The 20,805-nt window shown below is 27.1% G+C and overlaps 1 protein-coding gene across 3 annotated transcripts in view; it reads right to left on the bottom strand.

The window, feature by feature from the left end:
• Positions 1-20,805, bottom strand: part of Hsl (hormone-sensitive lipase) — a 98,508-nt gene that overhangs the window by 8,777 nt on the left and 68,926 nt on the right. For 2 of the 3 annotated variants that reach the window (XM_075376533.1, XM_075376535.1), the window contains 6 exons: positions 19,918-20,108; positions 11,254-11,530; positions 9,222-9,410; positions 6,536-6,730; positions 4,228-4,621; positions 2,031-2,199 (listed from right to left, as the gene is read on the bottom strand). In XM_075376533.1, the coding sequence (XP_075232648.1) occupies positions 2,031-2,199; positions 4,228-4,621; positions 6,536-6,730; positions 9,222-9,410; positions 11,254-11,530; positions 19,918-20,108 (1,415 nt within the window). The remainder of the gene's footprint in view (positions 1-2,030; positions 2,200-4,227; positions 4,622-6,535; positions 6,731-9,221; positions 9,411-11,253; positions 11,531-19,917; positions 20,109-20,805) is intronic. The other variant, XM_075376534.1, reaches the window with a different exon arrangement.

The raw sequence follows: 20,805 nt of genomic DNA, 5'->3' as shown, positions 1-20,805 counted from the left end.
ACGCTATTTCTTTGCCAGTGTAATGTGACTTTTTTGTAGGAAAACTATGGATGAAATCATCAATAATTTTCAAAATATCTTCAGAAATTTTATTTTCAGATGGATTCTTTCCTAAAATTTTTGAAGGTTTTACCAACTAACAGTAGTTTAGTAAGTCTATAAACACGTTTCTCTGGTATGACATACAAACTGATAAATGCTTTTTGGCAAACATTTATCTTTGCTTTTCATTATTATAAACCACAAAATATTTAAAAGAAGCAGTTTTTTTCTTATCATCTTCTCCTTTTCTGGGTCGTCTTTGTTTAACTTCCATAGCTTCTATCATTCTCTGTAAATGTAGATCTTGTGAATCTTTGCTACTTAGATTTAAAAATTCAGTTAAAATAAATGTGAATCAACATTAATTTTTAAGAAACATTTATTATGACAATTACACTCTTTTCAGTAACTTTAGCACTAACCGATTTACCAGTGTAACAAACTCTTATACTTCTAAACCATGGAAAATTGCTTCCTTTATGTTCGAATGTTTATGTTTGAAGTTTTCTGTTTTTTTTTAACTTTCCATTTTTGCAATTTGTAAAGTAAGAAATGAAAATGGTGCACTTCTACAGAGTAGTAAAAGATTTAATAAAATTAATAAACCGAATAAAAGTACTATGATAAATATTGTGAAAACATTCACTATAATCTCTGAAATACTCATAAAGAAAATACACAGCTGCATCTGACAGTATAGTTTAACTACTGCTCACAGTGGTAGAGTGTCTTGCTGACATAAATGTACAAAATTATTGTACTGGGGAGAATGGAAAGTTCCAAGTCACTGACTTGGGACAAGGGATTTCTAACCTAACTACAAAACAGACATGATTCCTTTCTCCTCAGTTTGATGAAGCTTGGGATAACGCTTTGATGAAGCTTTTTATAACTAAATACCATTATAAAAAAAAAAAATGTAAATTTTGACTTAGTTCCTTTCTCCTCAGATTGATTCAATTGTAACTAGCAATTTCAACTCAAAATTACCAGTCGTAATTCAAAACTAAAGTAAAAGTATTTACAACGAATAACTATTTTTGGAATCTGTGCCAGCCAACATAAGTTAAATAAAAAAAACCTATGATCTATATAAATAATACAAATCTACTGCAAAAATGTAAAATTGATAATAGAAGTTTTACTACAGTAAAATGAGATGTACAAAAATATAATATAAGAATAAAATGCAACATATAAAATACGACATAAAAATACTTTATAGATGCATTAAATGTACTTTAAGTACATTTGTTACAAAGTATATATGCCTTAGTGAACTCTCAAGATGTGGTATGATCATGAGATACTCTCCCTTATATGCTCTTGAGATCCCATTTTAAATTTAGCCCTAGCAGTTAGTTGAGGTACTAACTTTATGTTTAACTTGTGTTGACTGGCACCGACTTCAAAAACAGTTATTTGTTGTAAATACTTAAACTTTAGTTAAAACAAATATAATTATTTGTAACATTTTAGTACTATTGTTTTTTGAAGTTGGCTTTTATTTTTATTTTTTATAAATTATTTTCTGAAACCTACTTCTTTGTACTGTATGTGTGGTCAGCGGCTACTGGGTGTCGAACCGTTTAGTTTTTTATATTTTTCCTAAGATTATTATTGGATTTAGTTAAAATTTATAGGGGATCATTCCAAGAGTATACTATTTTGATTAAAAAAAAATTATTAAAATAGGTTTACTAACCACTGGAGATATTGCGTAACATATATATTAAAGAATCAGTTTTTTTGTTTTTTCTTGAGATTATCATGGGATTTGGTTAAAATTTATGGGGGACCATTCCAAAAGTATACTCTTCCGATTAAAAAAAAATTATCAAAATTGGTTTAGTAACAACAGAGATATTGCATAACACACATTAAAAAAAAATTGTCAAATTGATAAACTCCTTTTTTGAAGTCGGATAAAAGGCAATAATATTGGTAAACATTAGTTTTTTTTTAAATTAATATAAGTATAGGATTACCATAAAAGAAATAGGAGGAAATTTCTTTAATATTTCGTCATCAGCATAATATGGAGACAATAATGGATTGTTTGGAACTTCAAACTTTAACATTTCCAAAGGACAAGGTAACATAACTTCTTCAAAATCTTCATTGCTATTAACTGTTGAGGCAGGAGATATTAGATCACTGTAAACAAAACAGATAATTTAATTTATTACTTTACTCTGGTTAGTCAATTATTCTTGCTGGTCTTAGTAAAAACACTTTATTTTTCTTAAAATTCCAGTGAAACAAAATACTTAATTAAGCAATAATTTTATTTTTTTTAAATCTCTAAATATAATTATTTTTTTTAGCATTACTTAGCTGTAGATTGATTTGTTGTTTGTGTACTGAAAATAGCAGAACATTTTTCCTTCAAAGAAGGGTAAACAGTGTAACTTATCCTGTTTATTTATACATAATATTAATACTTACATTTTTATATAAAATTGAAAAGTAAAAAAAGGATCTCCCAAAAAAATAAATAAATCTGTTTTCTAGCACATCATTAATTATAAAAAAAGTTAAAGAGTATTTTAGTGGTTTTTTATATTTTTTAATGGTCTTTTTCAGCATGCACTTTTTATTATTAAAATATAATTAAAATTATTGTTACATCTGATTATTACATTACCACATTTTTAGATTGCATATATCAGTGGCAGTGGCAGCAAAACTTTGAAAATTTGTAAATCAAACTGGTGAAAAGTTAATCGTAAAATAACTGTAAATTAAAATGTTTACTGTAGTTTGATTTTTTAAATAAAGTAAGGCTCTTACCTTGACATCAAGTCGATGAAACCACTTAAATAAACTTCAAATTGTTATCAAAATCTAACTTCTAAATGTAAATGAATCATGCAATTTATGACTGCGACTCTATTTTTGACATCAAAAACTAGTGACCTAGGAGCAATTTGTTATTGCATAAGAAAGAGGATGGATAAAAAACGGGTTTAGCAATAGAACAATTAAAAGTGGAACAATTCTTTTAAAATGAACAAACAATAAAGTAAACAATGCCATATATGGGGAAAACCTTTGAGGATTAAAAGAAGAGAGGGTTTAACTTCTATAAACAGACCCAAATTTGTATTAAAAATTTTCATATATAGATAATGGATGGCTATTATAGAGATATATGATGCATTTAATGTTAATTATGAATGTAAAAATTAACTTTAGAATAAAATAACTAAAAATTCTATATAACACTGTCACTGAATAATATAAAAGTGTGGTACAGTGTATAATTTAGATAGTACAAAGGGTGATTTTCATTTGATGAGTAACTAAACTGAAGACTGATTTTTATAACATAAAAAAGAACAGAAAAAAAGAAAGTAATAAAGAGAATAATGTTTTCCTTTTGATCACAAATGATCTGTCTCATAATCTATTGTCCTTCATGAATCATAATGAGTAATGAACAATTTACAGTATATAAAACAACAAAAGAAACAATACTAAATGTTTTGAACTGAATAAATATTAAAAGGTCAAAAAACAACATTAAAAGGATATTGTAAAAAGTCCATATAATTAAAAATCCCATTGAAAATAACAATCATAAAAACAAGATTATTAAATTTATGTATGATTAATTTTTTAAACTTTTTTGCATTTATATAAAAATTGTATTATTAATTTTAGATGTTATTCACCAGATAAAGAGATAAGAAATGTAAACACATTTATCTACTGCAGCAATTTTGAAGTAGCATTTCATCTTCAGCAGCATACGAGTATACTAACTGTACAACTGTTAATTGTTATACTACTGTTATAACTGTACAACTGTTATACTAACTGTTAATTGTAAAAATAAATTGCTAAGTAATTAAATATAAGTATAACATTTGAAATAAAACATCTTTCTCTGGTCAAATCTCGCCTGATTGTCAAGATCAACAGACCCCAACATCATGGTCGAAGAAGGTTTTATTTCAGATAAGACTTACATTCTGCTACTTAGCAATTTCTTTTTTCAAAGATAAAGTGATACTTCAATAATGCTCAAATTTGTAAGTGTTCTTACTTCTTAAATGTCTGCATCCAGTTGATAATATTTAAAACTGATAATTTTATGATTTTGTAACTTTTAATTACAGAAGATTTTATTATCATTAAATCCATAATAAAACAAATAGATCAACATCTAAACCAACTCACCCATTACTTGAAGCCGAACTACTTTTACCATTTACAAGAGGATTGCCACTATTTCCACTTCCGCTGTTTGTAAATGATGTAAAAGTATTACCGATAGCAGCAGCTAAATTACTTAATCTTGATGATGAGCCTTTACGATTCACATTACAGTTACCATTATCTTGCTGTTCCTCTGATGGCGGGGCTTGAAACTCTACTTTTGTTTCAGGCACTCTGTCTAAAAGAATGTGATCGTCAGGAACAATTTGCATTTTATCTGCACAATTCGAGTCATCTAACTCTTTGCTATTGTTATCATTAACATATTTATCTAAGAATCCAGCAACAAAATTTGATTCATTATTATAGTCGTTACTATTAAGGTTGTTAGATGGTACATTATCTTTTAATTTAACTGAAATCAATAGAAAAACAAAGTCATGAAAATGATTTATTAACTGATCACTTTTTAAGCAAATTAACAAACGAATTATACATGTAATAACTCAAGCACTTTAAAACTTATACTGGTTTTACTAAAAAAACATTCTGATACCGAGATGCAAGCAATCTAAACCTCTTTTAATAGTAAATGTAATGACCTACTCTAACTAATAATTGAAAACAACTGAATTTCACAGTAATTTTTATAATTCAAATAACATATATACTGATCGCTGTGCTAATTAACTGAAATTTAACCACCAAAATACAGTAACAAATAAGTAAACTTAAAAAATTAGCACTAATAATCAACTTTCGCAGGATCCCGCATCATCAGTTGGTATATAATTCTATAATTATATCAATCAATTGTTATTAAAAATCTAAAAAAACTTAAATAATCACTATTTATAACCCCAAAAATTTGTTATGATGAATACACAACTCCACTGCCATCAATGGAGTGATGTAAATTTACACAATGTCATATTTTCCTTTGTTTGTTAACATCATTTTTGTCAACTGCTACAATTTATTAAGTCTTTAATTAAAACATAATTCTTAACTGCAATCTGGTGATTCATTATTTCATACTTTTGTTTAAATTTATAAATATAATATTTTTCAAGTATATTCATTTTTTTTATTATTATTACAAACCTCTAAAATTTTTTAATTATTTTTACAATCAGAAATACTTATATTACAACAAATGGATGGCCACATTAGATACAGCTTTTTTTCTGTTTCTGCAAGCATTATAATAGTCTTCAAATCTTTTTTTAAGTGATCTATTATTTTTACCAATATAAATTTTATTACATTCATTACATTAGAGCATGTTAGCGCATTACATTAGAGCATTAGAGCATAGAGCATGTTACACACACATAGAAATAAATGGTTTGATTCCTCTATAAGTAGACTATTGTCAGTTGATAATCACTGTAGATAAAAATAAAACAATATGAATTCAGATATACAGATCATTGTAATAATCAATGAATAACTATCACAGAATGATTCTTCAGCTGCTTCAACAACACGATGCCTTATTTTGGTATTACAGAATTCATTTGAAGAACATACAACTCATCAGTTAATTTATTCTTCTATTCTACAACAAACTTCATTGTAGTTAGCAAAAAAATATAAATCCTACTTCAAAAATCTGCAGCATTTTATTTTATAGTAATAAACAACTGTCTTTGGTGATTTTTTTTAATTCCCAAATCAATGGTAACAATTGTAAATAAAAAACTTTCTGTGAATTGAACATCATATCACTGCAGCTACTTAGCATACATTCTGGTCAAATAATAGTACTACTTAAAATAAGTAATATCACAAGCATCTATGAGGGATTCTGCTAAAAAAACACTAAGAGAGGGAAAAAATAGAACAATGAGAATTAACCAAACAAATTGTTACTTAAAATGATACACTATTACCTGAATATAAATATAGATTTATGAAAAAAGATACATTACAGAAGTAATTTTAGCAATATAGACCAATTAAACAACATATGAGAAGTGAAACCTCTTCTATAAAAATCATTTTGAAAAGGCCAATTTGATTCAAATTGGCCTTTTCATATAGATTCGAAAAATCATCAACTTACAGGATGAAAGTAGGAAAATAAAATCAAGAGTAATGAGAGAAAATACAAAAAAAATTAGCACCAAAGAAAACAGAAATGAACTGGAAGAAATTGGAGTATTGCCAATATCAGGAACTTGTGTTATAGCAGAACTTGTTATCATGAACTAACTTTTTATAATAAATCTTAGGAGCTTATATACACCTCATCGCTTCAATTACTCGATTGCATTAAAATAAAGATTGTTAAATTAATAACAATAATTGCTAATGTCACATTTACATCCATTACCACAGTCTGTGCTAGTTGTTAAGTTTTCCAACAAATCAACCTCTACGTCAACTGAATTGTATCTGCCACTTGACATAGGTTTAATGTTACCATCTGAACTATGATGCTGTTTACTTGACTGGTGCCTTAATTTCTCTTCAAATCCTTTGACAGCTGTTTCATAAGCTTCAGGTGTACATGCATATGCTGAAACAAATTTAATATCAATTACTATTTTAAACAACATGAAGATTAGAATAACACACTTCAGTATATAAACATACCTTAAAATTATATGCTGAAGCTGATAACAACTTATATACTTCTTTTGTATATAAAATTTTCAGAAACCATGTTTCCATTTTATTACTATTCTTAGTAGAAATGTATGATACAGTTGTTTCAGAATAAATTATTGCACACTGTATTCATAAAATTAAGAGAATTAACCTTACTAATTGGCATTCAAGCTTCAACATAAAAATGGATTGCAGTAATATGTTGAAACAAAAAATAAAATCTGAAAGCTGAAGAGACTTGGTAGTGTAGGAAAGCCAATCAAATTGTTTATAACTAAGACATCAGTATTCAACATTAGGAATGTTAATTTTCAAGATTTTTAATTGCTGAAAAACCTCAACAAATAATTATTTCCTAAGTACAAGAAATAATTACAAACAACAGTAAATATTTATTCTAAATAAAATGTAATTATACTTCTTCAAAAAATGTTTAAATTATCAGATTCTAAATAACCTGCTTATACAGCTTGTTTTTGTTATTAATTACAAGTTATTACTTTCTAATAATTCATATTTAACATGTTCCTTATGAGTAGCAACAAACCACTATTTGGCTAATCTTTTGAATTTATTTTAACCATCTCTCTATAAACAAAAAATGCTCTCCTTTCACATGCCCACATCTCTAATACAAATTCAAAGGAATGATTTATTAGCCTTATTTTTTGTTCATTATCCATACAATAAACAACAGCCAGCCAGCAACAATTTACACTCCATAAAATATTTAAATTATATTAAAAATTATACTTATTGACATAAAATATTTAAATAATATCCTTGTAAACATTAATTTCTAATAATTAATTAACTCATTATTGAAGTTGGACTTCAATTCTTCTATGCAAACTTTCTTAGTACTGCATTGACATACTTCTGACCTCCTGATTACCTTCTCTCACACTTCCTGCACCTGACAAATTGTCTGTTATGTCTTAGTAAATATTATTCTTTTAGCTTGCTTCACGTATCAGTACCTTCTCTAAGCCACTTTTTTTATACCTTTCCTCCTCCCTAACAGTTGCACAGTGTCATTTAGAAACATTTTCAATCACCTCTACAGCACTTTCATTCACAGTTGTCACCACTTCAGAAACCAAATTTCTGATATCAACTACCTGAGGACTATCAACAGAAACCACAATACCTACAGAAGCTCACTTCTCTCCTGAAAATTTCACTATTTCAATAGTCTTTTCACTATTTTCCAATCTTTGATCACAGTCAGTTTTGCAAATATTTTCTTCAAATATCTCATTACTATCCTTATTGTTAGAGCTGATTTCAATAATATCTTCTCGCACACATTCATTGGACAGGTGCTATTGTTTCCAACTTCTTCCATTATTAATTTCTTTGAGCTGAAAATATTTATCACCCACAAACAGATAATCATACTTTTAAAACCACCTTATCATCCCTAATATCTGTTACTATGAGTTACATACCTAATATCTGTTAATATGAGTTGAAGAAATATAATTCTACATTTTCCCCTACATTCTTTCTGAAATTCACAGAAAAGGTGATTTTTATGAGTCCCTTCCTCATCAAATTTGATAAGATTTATTTTTATCGTTGCCACTTGTAATCTCAGAAATCACGCTTGATCTTGACATGATCTTTATTCACTTCTTCTTTTAAACAATAATAAAACAACATATTCACTTCTTCTTTTAAACAATAATAAAACAACATTTTTTGTTTGAGAGAATTCTTCGGGCAATAAGTTTTAGAATAAAAACTTATTTTCATTTTTCTCAAATTCATACTTTTTATTTAAAATTGGTCAAAGTCTTGCATGATTTGCCATTAACTGTTTGATGTAATATCATTTGTAGGACCCAAATTAGTTTCCACACCTGTAATTCTTAAAACAAATGCCAAGACTAAACTGTAAAATTAACATTCTCTCAAAAAGAAATTTGCAATCACAATTTTACATGAAATGAAGGTGCAGTTAAAGAAGTTTAAACGTGGCAAACAGCCTTATTTTTGCATGAAAGGTATTTTTTTCAATTTATATAACTTTCTACATAAGATAAAACAGTGATCTTGACACAACTTTCCACACCAATCTCTGTGATGAAACTCCTGTGAGAGAAATGTATACATATATAATAAAAATTTTGCAAATCTAAGAAATACATTTTTAGGGTTCAAGGAAAAAATCTTTATCACTATACTTGGTGAGGGTGTGGATTCCTCTACATTTCCTCTAATCCACTGACAGTGTTCACAAAACTCCCTTAGACATATTTATTATAGTAGCTCCTGAATTCCAAAAAAATGCAATACAAATTATAGAAACATTAGTTACAATTAAATTTACTGCACTTCAGAATGTAGAATTGACATTAATATAAATTTCTGAATCATAGATTTGTTTTAAATACCTCTAAGACACCCAGTGAGAAATCCAAGTGGTAAAAGTGGATCCATAAGACATAATAGTCTTGCAGGTGATGGTATAATTGATACAATAACAGGCACATAAGCTAAAAATAAGCCATCAGGTGGACGAATACCTTCTGTTATACATTTTATAGTTAATCCTAGTATTAGATTACCACCAGCTGAATCACCTATAACAATTATTTTTAGTATCGTTATTATTATAGAAAATTGTAAAATATATATATAAAAATTGTTTACAAATATATAATATCCAAATTTATAACAAAATACATTCAAAATATTAATGCCTCATACAGTACCTCAATGTATCATCATTACTATTATTATTAGGAAACTACAGTTTCCTACAGTGTACTGTAGGAACTACAGTACAGCCATGTGCTTTTATGTAGGAACTTCTATACAGGTTAGGTATCGGTAGAGAAGGTAGATAAAGGAATTATTCTTGAAAGCAAATAAATGAAGAAATAGAAAGGATATATATAAAAAATAGATGTATTAATGAAATATTTAAAATGAAATAACAATTTGATAATAATGGAAGGTCTGGAATGTCATAGTAGTAGGACAAGACAGGAAAATAACTAGGTGACAAACTTCATAAGAGAAATAAAAGAGGAACTACATTTTCGGAATTTTGTACTAAGTAAAAACTAATGATACTAAACACCCTTTTTCAAAATTGTTAAAGAAGAGATACACATGGGTGGGACCAAGAGGTATGGAAGTTATCAGATGTATTACATATAGTGTAACAATTAATCAAAAAACTGAGGTCACTGAAAAACATACAGAAAATTCAAAAATCCCTACTTATAACCTTCATTCAATATAGTTCCTGACTGCCTCTGTTAGTTGTTTACAGTGGCTTTAAAATGCACCAAATTTTTCTTTTATAATACCAGTCTGTTCACTTCATCTCCAGACACCAGACTCCACCTCAAAATATCGTCCCTTTCATTGTCATTTTTATTTTATGAAATAAAAACAAAAATCAAAAAGTTGGTAGATACTAAATCAACTCATTAGTTTGCATGGGGTAACACAGGAATTCCTTTGTTTTTGAAAAACATAGAAACAATTGAAAAATGCACTGATAAATTGTAAGGTAGAAGAAACCAGTGTCAATTTTCAGCAAACTCAAGCTAATGCAATGAATTCAAGCAGTTAGTCACTTCTTAATAAAATTTACCATTACTAGTACAATTTCCCAGCAAAAATGTATGATGAAAGTTATCTTTAGCATCAAAAAATACAAACAGCATTGTTTTCTCTAGCAATTTTTACAGTATTACTTTCTCAGCTTCTGTTTTTTCTTTAGACTCAGCAATGTTGGACTTGGAAGTTTTGTTTTTGGAGATAAAAAATGATTAATTAAAAGGTAGATGCAAATGGAAAAATCAGAGGCTACTTAGGGGAATGAAGCAAAATATATTTGACACAGGTTTAGATGGAAAATCATTGTTAGAAGAGAAGAAAGAGCAGTAAGAAGCTGGAATACATAAAGATGAAAATTTATCACTGAATAGGGGAAAAAAGAGAAATTGGTAACACAGGAGACTGTTTTGAGATCAGAGATTGACTAGTTCTTAAAAACTTAAATAAAGATATAACAGTAGGAATACATTACATATCAAAATTACTGTCTTGTTTAGAAAATCAGTAATGAACAGACTATTCAGATTAATATGTAGTTTTGGAGACTGAAAAAGCATCAATATATTTTATACACACAATACCAAGTGTTAATTAAACAGCAAATAATAAGTAAAAAATAAACATACATAGCCATACATTTTTATTATTACTTCATTCCTATTACTATTATTAATTTTTATTTTTATTTTTACCTTTAAATGAAAATTTATATCATACTTATTCATAGTTTTGGGCTTTATCCTGTGGCTAACTTAAAAATGAAAATAAATAAAATAGAATAACTCTTGAACTGATCATATAATAAAATGGAATAAGTGTAAAATTTGAATTTGAAAACCAAAAGTACATTACCAGCTGCAACGATACGTCTTCCGGTTGTTCCCAATATATTTAAATGATTCAATGCCCAACAGTAAGCATAAAATGTATCTTCCAAAGCTCTAGGGAATGGAGCTTCAGGTGCCAGTGAGTAATCAACAGATAATAAAGGAACATCAATAGATTTAACCCACTGGCAAAGATATGTTTCATGTGAGCGAGAACTCTGAGCAACAAAGCCACCACCATGACAATGGAAAATAAAACCATCAGCAACAGGAGCCAAATTCTTACTGCCTGCTTCACCTAGCTGTAAGAAAATGACATACTTCATCATCAATATCAATGTACAGAAGAAATCCAGTTGTTAAGTACAGCTAAGATGTAATTATATATAAATACTGTAATTATAAATTTACCATAGAAGTACAGTAATATTTTTTAATTTAACTGATTCTTTGAGTACCGAGGTAAATCACGCTCAATTTAAGATAAAAGTAAAATATTTCTAGTTCAAAATAATAAGATTTTTCTTGAAAATCTATCAAAAATTTTGATTGCTTGCCATCATTGTTGTTTGGACATTTTTTAATAAAATAATTAAAAATCATTAAAATTACTTAAAAAAGTAAAGCATGATCATGTATTTTAACTACTTTTTAACATTTTACTTAATTAAAAAATGTTCTAACAGTAGTAGCTGTCATAAAAAGCACTACATGTTGGATTTCCAAGAAAGAACCTGAAAATAATAATTTAGTTTTAATAATTTCACACTTTTGTATAGTAATGACAAAAGAGAATATTGTTACATAAAAATTGTTTTTCAAAATCAAATTTTTTTATTAATTTTCTAATCCTGTTATCAGTACTTTAACAGTTAAAATCATTACATACAATAAAATGACATTCAATAAATTTAACTGCATTTTCTATTTCTTCAGATGAGTTACAATTCATCTTCAAAAAAAAAATACAGTGGATTTTCAAGGTATTTAGACATACACAGAAAATAGACTTTGAAAGTTAATTTATTGATACAGGTAACCCTCATACTATATCTATGTTCTAACAAACTGTAATCTGTTTTACTAAGAAATAAAAAATACTGTTATTGAACTATTATGGATAAATACAATTATTCTTTTCAAACACTGCACTGCAGGCTTTGTTCATCCCTATTTTTAATCAAATAAAAATGATTTTAAAGTGAGATTTCATTGTTTTAATGTATACAAAACATATGAAATAAATCTATTTTTAGAAGGTAAATTTTATCCCTGTACAAAGTAAATAAATACTGAAACATTATACAATAGTTTATAAACAATTTTTATTTAACATTTTCCTTCTGTATGTAGAAAGAATATGAACTGCTGTACTCAGGTTTTAGGTAGGCGCTGTTACAAAACCAAGTGACTACTTCATATTAAAAACTAAAAGTTTGCATATTTTTACAAGAATAAACTTCATGTTTATCATCAATTTTTCAGTACTTATCGGTTATCTGGATGTATGTCGTGTATTTTGGGTTTATCTACTTTATTATCTATTTTTATTGATATTATATTAGATTATTATTATTTCATTAGAAATAAACATTTCAATATAATTTAATATTTTCCAATCATTGCAATAATAAAAGATTTTAGGTTTAGATTAAGGTTAAGTTACGTAACTAAAGATTCCATTTACTTAAATAACTCCACACAATATCAATATAACCTAACGCTCACTTCACAGTGTAACCTAGTCTAATTTAATTAACCTTAAATATTAAATGCTGCAAGATTAACGAATGTTTTCAATTGAATTTTCTAATTTTATTATAAGTATTTATAAACTTACATGTTATAATGGCAGTTTTTGACCATAAAAAGGTGAAAAAGGTAAAAAAAAAAAAAAAAATAGGTGGCATCCAGATAACCAACAAGTACCAGTTTATCTAGTGATTATGCTTACATTTAATAAATCCAGTTATGTAACTTATAGCAGGTATCTAAAGTTTTTTCAGTGTTAAGTGAAACTGTGTTGTAAAAAATAGGTTAGGAGTTAGCCCAGTATTTAGATTGCTTTAAACAAACCCAGTTTTAAGAATACAGTATTATGTATGGGGAGTTAACTGTACTATTTAAGTTTCACGAATCAAATGTTACTTACAATTAATTCAATTGTAAGCTGTGGAGAGTAATATGGAATATAAATTTTTTGTAATGTATTTAAAATACCATGCATGACTGGGATTCAAACAAGGATCTTCTGGATGAAAGCCTGAGACGCAGCCACTAGTGGAGATTGACAATCAAATTAATAATCTTTAATATTAAAAAAAACATGCTTAAAACATGTTCTGCACCCTTAGTTTAAGTATTTCCATTCAATTTTTAGTCTGTTTTTCAAACACAGAGGACTATTTATGTTTTCTTCTTTTTTTTTTTTAAAGTAATACAAATTTTCTTTACAATTTAAATTGATAACTATAATAAAATTTTTTTAAGAAAATGAAAAAATAAGTAAATCTAAACCAAAAATAAATAAATTACAAACATTATAAAATAATTACAATAACTACTCATCAGTTTAAAAAAAAAAATCACTTAAGATTTTCCTTCATAAGTGCTTTAATAACATATAAACTAAATAAATTATATTGCACTGACCAAATATTAAAATAAAATATCTGTAATAAATCAGTAAGTTAAAATATTAATATATTTGTATAACCTACAATAGTAATAGTAATAGTTAAGCATCTATTAATTTTAGTTCCTCTAAAATTATATATGTTCATCAAATGCTGTTTACTGGTTTAAAGTACATGTTTTTATCGTTGTTTAATACCAAAATTCTCATGTTTTTATGTTAGTAAGTAATTTAACAAGTTGCATCCTAGCAGCAGAATATGTAATTTATAAAAAATTAAATAAGAATTTATTACATACTAGTTCTGTTTTGTCTTCATTAAGTATTTTTGTAAAGATCTCCGCTTTATAACAGTAAGTCTTTTTAAATTAATAAAAATACAATAAACTGTAAAAACATATATAGTTGTTTCCTACTTCAGCTGTTGAAATAAAATTAATTTTTCTGCTGCTATTACCTTCTGTTATATTTTGGTACAATGGATCACTTAAATAGATTTTGAAATAAAAATTTATTATTTCATTAAGCTAGCCACAAAGTTTAAATTTTACACGTTCAATTATATTTTTTCATTGCTGTCTTTTATGTGTATTTTTTCTGATATAAGGGATTAAAATTTGTTACTACAGATTTCTGAAATTATTTCATTAAGTAAATTAGAAAATATGAATTTATTTCTCTGATGTATTAACACAATTTGTATTTTGTTTATTGTAAATTGTAAGAGTCCCTGATATTGTTTTTTTTTTAATTTTTTATGTAATTTCAGTACAGAATTTTTTACAATTTTGCCCTTTAAATTCTACTTTATAGGTACTTGCTTTTATATTTATTTATTATAAATATTATAATTATATTTACTTATTCATTAATTTATATGTTTAAGTGTTAGTTTTAAAAAAAGCTGGCAAAGTATTGCATGAATTTCCTAGCTACTACAATAAAGAGATAGAACCAAAAATCTAAACATATTCATATATAAGCTTAAGTTTAACAAATTTGCTTAAGTAAAATTTTCTCTAAATCTAACAATAATGCTAAAATAAGAAAAAGCAAATTTACAAAAAAACTTTTCTCCATTTTAGGCCCAAGGCCTAAATTTAAAAAAATTGTAAACATTTCTTGATGAAGGTTCTATATACAAAATATAAACTTTCAAAAAGTGTTTCAAAAATATTTATGCCTAAGAGAGACAAAGCAAAAAAATGTATATTTCAATTTTAAGAAGTGGGGAATTAACTTTTTGAAAAATTTATACATGCATTGAAGGCAACAAATTTTTCTTTAAAATGCCTTTGAAGAAATTGAAATTGTTTTTTTCATGAAGGCCAATAAAAGGCCAAAAGTGTGACACACATATATAAATGTTTTTTTTTTGGTCTAGATATGGGATGTCAGACTGATGGCCTGCAGGCCGCATGCGACCTCCGAGGTAAATTTTTGTGGCCCACAATGCTTTGAAATAAAATGAAAACAGAACAATATATTACAAAGAAAATAGCTCTTAGGAGAGATCGAGGCTATACCATACACACAATTTCATCATGTTAAAGATGAGTTACAGCCTTCTAGATGGTGCTGCTACCTAGCGGCAGCACTAGCTAACATTTTTAGAGGGAAACCATTACAATTGTACATCAGTGATTCAGTACACCATGTCTGTCAACTGTGCAACATTTTGTGTTTTTTATTAGTTACTTTGTTATATTTACAGGTCACAACATAAGAAGTAAGTGAAAATGAGTAATAGTTAGATTTTGTTTAAAGTCTGCGTTATATTATACGCATCTTTGAGTACATTGATATATTAGTGGTATTTGATTTCATTTGTTTTGTTAGGTTATAGATCTATATATTCTTTCTCTAAATTTAAGCACTTTTGCCAGAAAATGTTAATTTATTTCTATAAGTATTTTATTCAAGATTTTGTTCAATAATTTTAAATATTTTCAACTTGATTATTTTAATGTTTTTACAAAAGTCATTTGCGCTAGTTTCTTTGTCTTGATCGGCATGTTAAAGATTTTTGGTTGTTTTTCTTTTATAATTTATTTTAAAGGAATTTAAGTAGTTGCAGTTATTTGAATTTTAAAAATTTAAACCTTAATTTATTTTACAGAAAAAGTCGCTTTCAATGCTAAATAAAAAACGAAAGATTGATGACAAGGGAAAAAAATTTCAAGATGGGAGATCAACTATTTTTGCGTGGAAGTGAACAATAAAATTAGATGCTTAATTTGCAAAGAATCCATTAACATCACTAATGAATAAACATTAAGCAATAGCACTAATCATGAAGAACAATTTTCATGCTTTGAAGGGAAAATAAGAGAAGAAAAATTAAAAACAATGAAGAATTCACTTAATAGCCAGCAAAGAGTACTCACCAAATTAATGAAAAGTAATTAATCAGTAACAAGAGCTAGTTACAAAATAAGTTATCTATTAGCAAAACATTCTAAATCATTCACTGATAGTTCTTTAATCAAATAATGTATGATAAAAGCTGCCGAATTTGTCTCCAGAAAAGGTACAGTCATTTTGAGATATATCATTATCAAGAAATACGGTGGTAGACAGAATTACTGAAATGGCAGATAACGTTAGTTCACAACTACAGAAAATATTTACTAAAGTTCAGTTCTTTTCAATTGCGATTGATGAAAGCATGGATGTGAGAGATGTTGCACAAGTTTCTATTTTTTTTTTGTAGTTGCGATAATAAAATGAGGATCACCACAGAATTGTTGGAAATTATCCCTCTTTATGGAACTGTGTAACTGGTGAAGATATTTTTGATGTTGTATGGAGCGTTTTAGGAAATTTAATCTTCTTCTTGACAGGCTTGTTTCTGTAACAACTGGCAGCGCTAAATTAATGACAGGTGAAACTAAAGGATTTACGTCAAGACTGACAAGAAAATTACAAGATCAATATCCAGATAAACAAAAAATCAGGAGTTTTCATTGCCTTATTCAACAACAAGTTCTCTGTTTAAAAATATTAAAAATAGACGAAGTAACAAAGACAGTCAACTTTATTTGATCGAGAGCACTTAACCATCGCCAGTTTATTTCATTCCTTAAAGATTTAGAATCTGAATTCTAAAATCTTCCTTATTACACAGAAGTTCGTTGCTTTGTCTGCTTTTAGAGGAAATAATTGTATTTCTTGAAATGAAAGATAAAAAAGCCAACAGTTATAAAAGATCAGTTATAAAAGATCAACAGTTATAAAAGATCCTTTGTGGGTAAAAGATCTGGCATTTTTAACAGATATTACAGGTCATCTGAAAAATCTTAATATTACATTGCAATGCAAAGATCAATTAATAACAAATATGTACAATGCAATAAAAAGTCTTGTACAAAAACTGTGTTTGTTTAAAAATCATCTATAAAAGAACCTTTTGACGTACTTTCCTACATGTGAGCCATTAAAAGCACAAAATCAAAATTGCTCATTTCCACAATATTGTGGTAAATTTGAAGATCAAAAATGAATTTGACAGATGTTATAATGATTTAAAAGAGTTAGAAAACATTTTTTTCTTTTTATTGGGCCTTCACCTTTGAAGTTGAAAATGCTCCCACTTCGATACAACTGGAATCAATTGATTTCCAGAATGATTCGGTTTTAAAAGATAATTATCGAGAAGTAGGAATTTCCAAAATATATTCTTATTAAGGTGAAAAATACCCAGAAATTAAAAAGTTTGCTGCACAAATTTTATGCTATTTTGGGAGTACGTACTTGTGTGAGCAACTATTTTCATCCAAGAATTTAAATAAAACAGCCTATAGATCAAGATTAACTGATAAACATAATGAAGATTGTCTGTTCTCAGTCTTTGAATCATGATATTGGAGAACTAGACGGAGGAAAGCGGTGTCAAGTTTTCACCAAAAAAAAATTAATTTTTGTTTTACAAATACATTAAATTAAAAAAATGTTTAAATAAAAGTATTTATATAACAATATTATAAATTATTACTGTAAATTCACTTAATTGCATAATGTGTTTTAATTATCCTATCCACATTCCTGAATCCTCACTTCAAAATATAATTTTAAGAAAATTTGTAAATGTCATGTGGCTCGCATGTATCTAACCAGTTTTAAATGGCCTGTATTTAAACTGAGTTTGATACATCTGGCCTAGATGAACTATTTGGATCCTAAAACATTAAGATTTACAAAAAAAATCCTGATACCCATTTTTTACATGATCACAAGTCCCATTTAATATAGTTATATTTGCCAGGAAAGTAAAAATTGTATTGTTAATTTTTAAATTTGGTATTATAATTTAACATTTTCTTTCAGTTTTATTCATTTTTTGTGATTATTTATTTATTTTATTTTTGTGTTTAAATTACTTTTCTTATATCATTTATTTATATCTTTTATAACTGAAAATTTTTGTTCGTTATGAATTTATTAAATTTTTTATATAACTTAACATCATCCATTTAATTTTGAGTTCTATTAAATTTATTATAGTAGTAGGTTGCTATTTTTTAGCGGTACAGATGCGTCAATCTAAAATTACGTATTGTCACTGGTATTATTGGTTTTTATATTTTTATTACCTGTAGTCTGTATACATCTTTTATTTAACATTCAGCTACATCAAAAATATTTGGTTTATTATTAACAAAAGCTTTACAGCGCTCTATAAATCTAATATCAAATGACTCGTTAATTTTACCTATATGAACATGATATTAACAAATATATGAAAAAACCTTTTACATTATTACTTTCCTGTCTAGCACTGTAGCAGAGCTATAGCTGCTACAGAAGGGAAAGTATGGTAATCAGTCCACTTTAGGCATATGCGGTTTTCACTAGATCTTTACGTTTGAACACCTAAGGAACCCAAAAAACAAGATGAAAATTTTTCAGATATTCATATGTATGTGTTCAATGTTAAGTGTCGCACCCTTATGTCTCCAGAATTACTTGATTGATTTTAACCAAACTTGGGCAGATTACTTCTATATATGGGGCATTAATGCCAATAAATTTATAACTTAAAAGGTCCGGGGGGGGGGGGGTAAAGCTGTAGAGTAAGGTCATCCTCAGTATGTTGAGATTTCGCATTATTAGTCTTATTTTTCTTAGGCACATTTGTTAATTAAAAAATATTTCCAAAAAAACATTTTTGCAAAATCGCACCCACACCCCAAAAAATACTCTAAATAAACTAGTGGCTAATGGTACAGTGTATCATTAGTATCCCCTTTCACCACAAGGAGCGCTAGTTTGGCACTGACATACAGCTGCTGTAGTCATCTGCTATGTTGTAACGTCACAGTTGACCAGTAGAATTAAATAAATGAAGATATTTAAAGTGAAAAACATATTTAAAGTGGCCACTAGTAGTGCCATACCCGCGCAAATGAAATACAGTATGTGTGCACGCTTACATTAGAATCATTGAATTAAGTAAACAAAAAATATTATATTTAAATAAAATTTTATATATATATATATATATATAATTTTATTTATAGATATATATATAAATATAAATAATATAATATATATTTTTTTTTAATTGTATGTTTAAGCCATGCATCAGAAAAAAGCCACGTGGCAGGAAAGTCCTATAACTGTGTTTGTCAGCTTTATTTTTTATTTGTTTCAATCATTAGACATAAATAATAGCTGTATGCTACTGTATAATACATTTTCTTATTAAATGGATTAATACTATTATATAATATGTTTTTAACGACGTTAATTGTGTCTTCCATGGATATATCTGTGTTCGTTTTTGAAATATCATGTGATAATATAGCAATACGTATTATCAATAACACATTAGAATGTAATATCTGTAATGTAATATCATTCATTCATATCTGTTTTTAATAGATTTTGCAGAATCATTTTTAATTGTAATGTTTTAGCTACTTTTTTAGATATTATTGATGGTCAGAAAGTAAGAAAGTTTGAACTGGAAAATTTATTATTTTATATACTTTTTTTATTAACTCAGGTTTAATAAAATTGCAAAAATGTACATTAATTTTATTTAATACATACCATTCCTTGCCGTTTGACAGAAGACATCAACCTGACACTGAGTGGAGATGGCCCAGTATGAGATGAAGGAATTGGTACGTCAAATGTTGTACCGTCAACACGCTGAATCGTCATCGGTTCGGGTGGTATAACGATAATACGATTCATCACAACTGATGGGCTTACAAAATTTGGAAGTCTCTTCATAGTTTCTATTATAATAACAACAAACAAACACTTATAATTACAACAAATTTAGGCAAGTTTGGTATCAGCCCTAAAAATGACATACTGAAAATAAAAGACGTATAATTTATTAAACTATCAATTGCACTCACTCCTAACTATTGGTTCGATTGACTTTTTCAATTTTTTAAAATACTTTTTTAAATTAAATTTTTAAAAATAATCCACTTTATTTCCATACAGAAAAATCAAGTCAAGTAAGGGTTGAGAATATGTTTTATATCTCTGAATACAGATTTACCCACACATTTGAGGAGAAAATTCATCAAAACAACACTGTCTGACTGCTGACAAACTTAAACAATACAGGTTTTTTTATAAGTCTATTTATAAAATAGACTATATTTATATTATATTTTATTTATATTAATATAAAATAGATAATATGTTACTTATATCTATTTATAAAATAGATATAAGTAACATATTTTTTCAACTAATGAGCACAAGTAATGTAATGCAGATGAGGTATGGAAAAGGCATCTATTTGAAAAATAAATTAATTTTTATTAACAACTAAACATTTATTTACAAACCTTCTAAAAAGTATTTTGTCTAGGATTACAAAATCAAGCACTTCATTTATTTTAAAATTAATGTTTTCAAGATGTACTTTTTTTATACGTTGTTGTACTGAACAGTCCTTATTTACATTTTTTATTT

The sequence above is a fragment of the Lycorma delicatula genome, chromosome 10 (genome assembly GCF_047948215.1).
Source record: "Lycorma delicatula isolate Av1 chromosome 10, ASM4794821v1, whole genome shotgun sequence".
Classification (NCBI taxonomy): Eukaryota; Metazoa; Arthropoda; class Insecta; order Hemiptera; family Fulgoridae; genus Lycorma; species Lycorma delicatula.
This window is presented reverse-complemented; position numbering and strand designations above follow the sequence as displayed.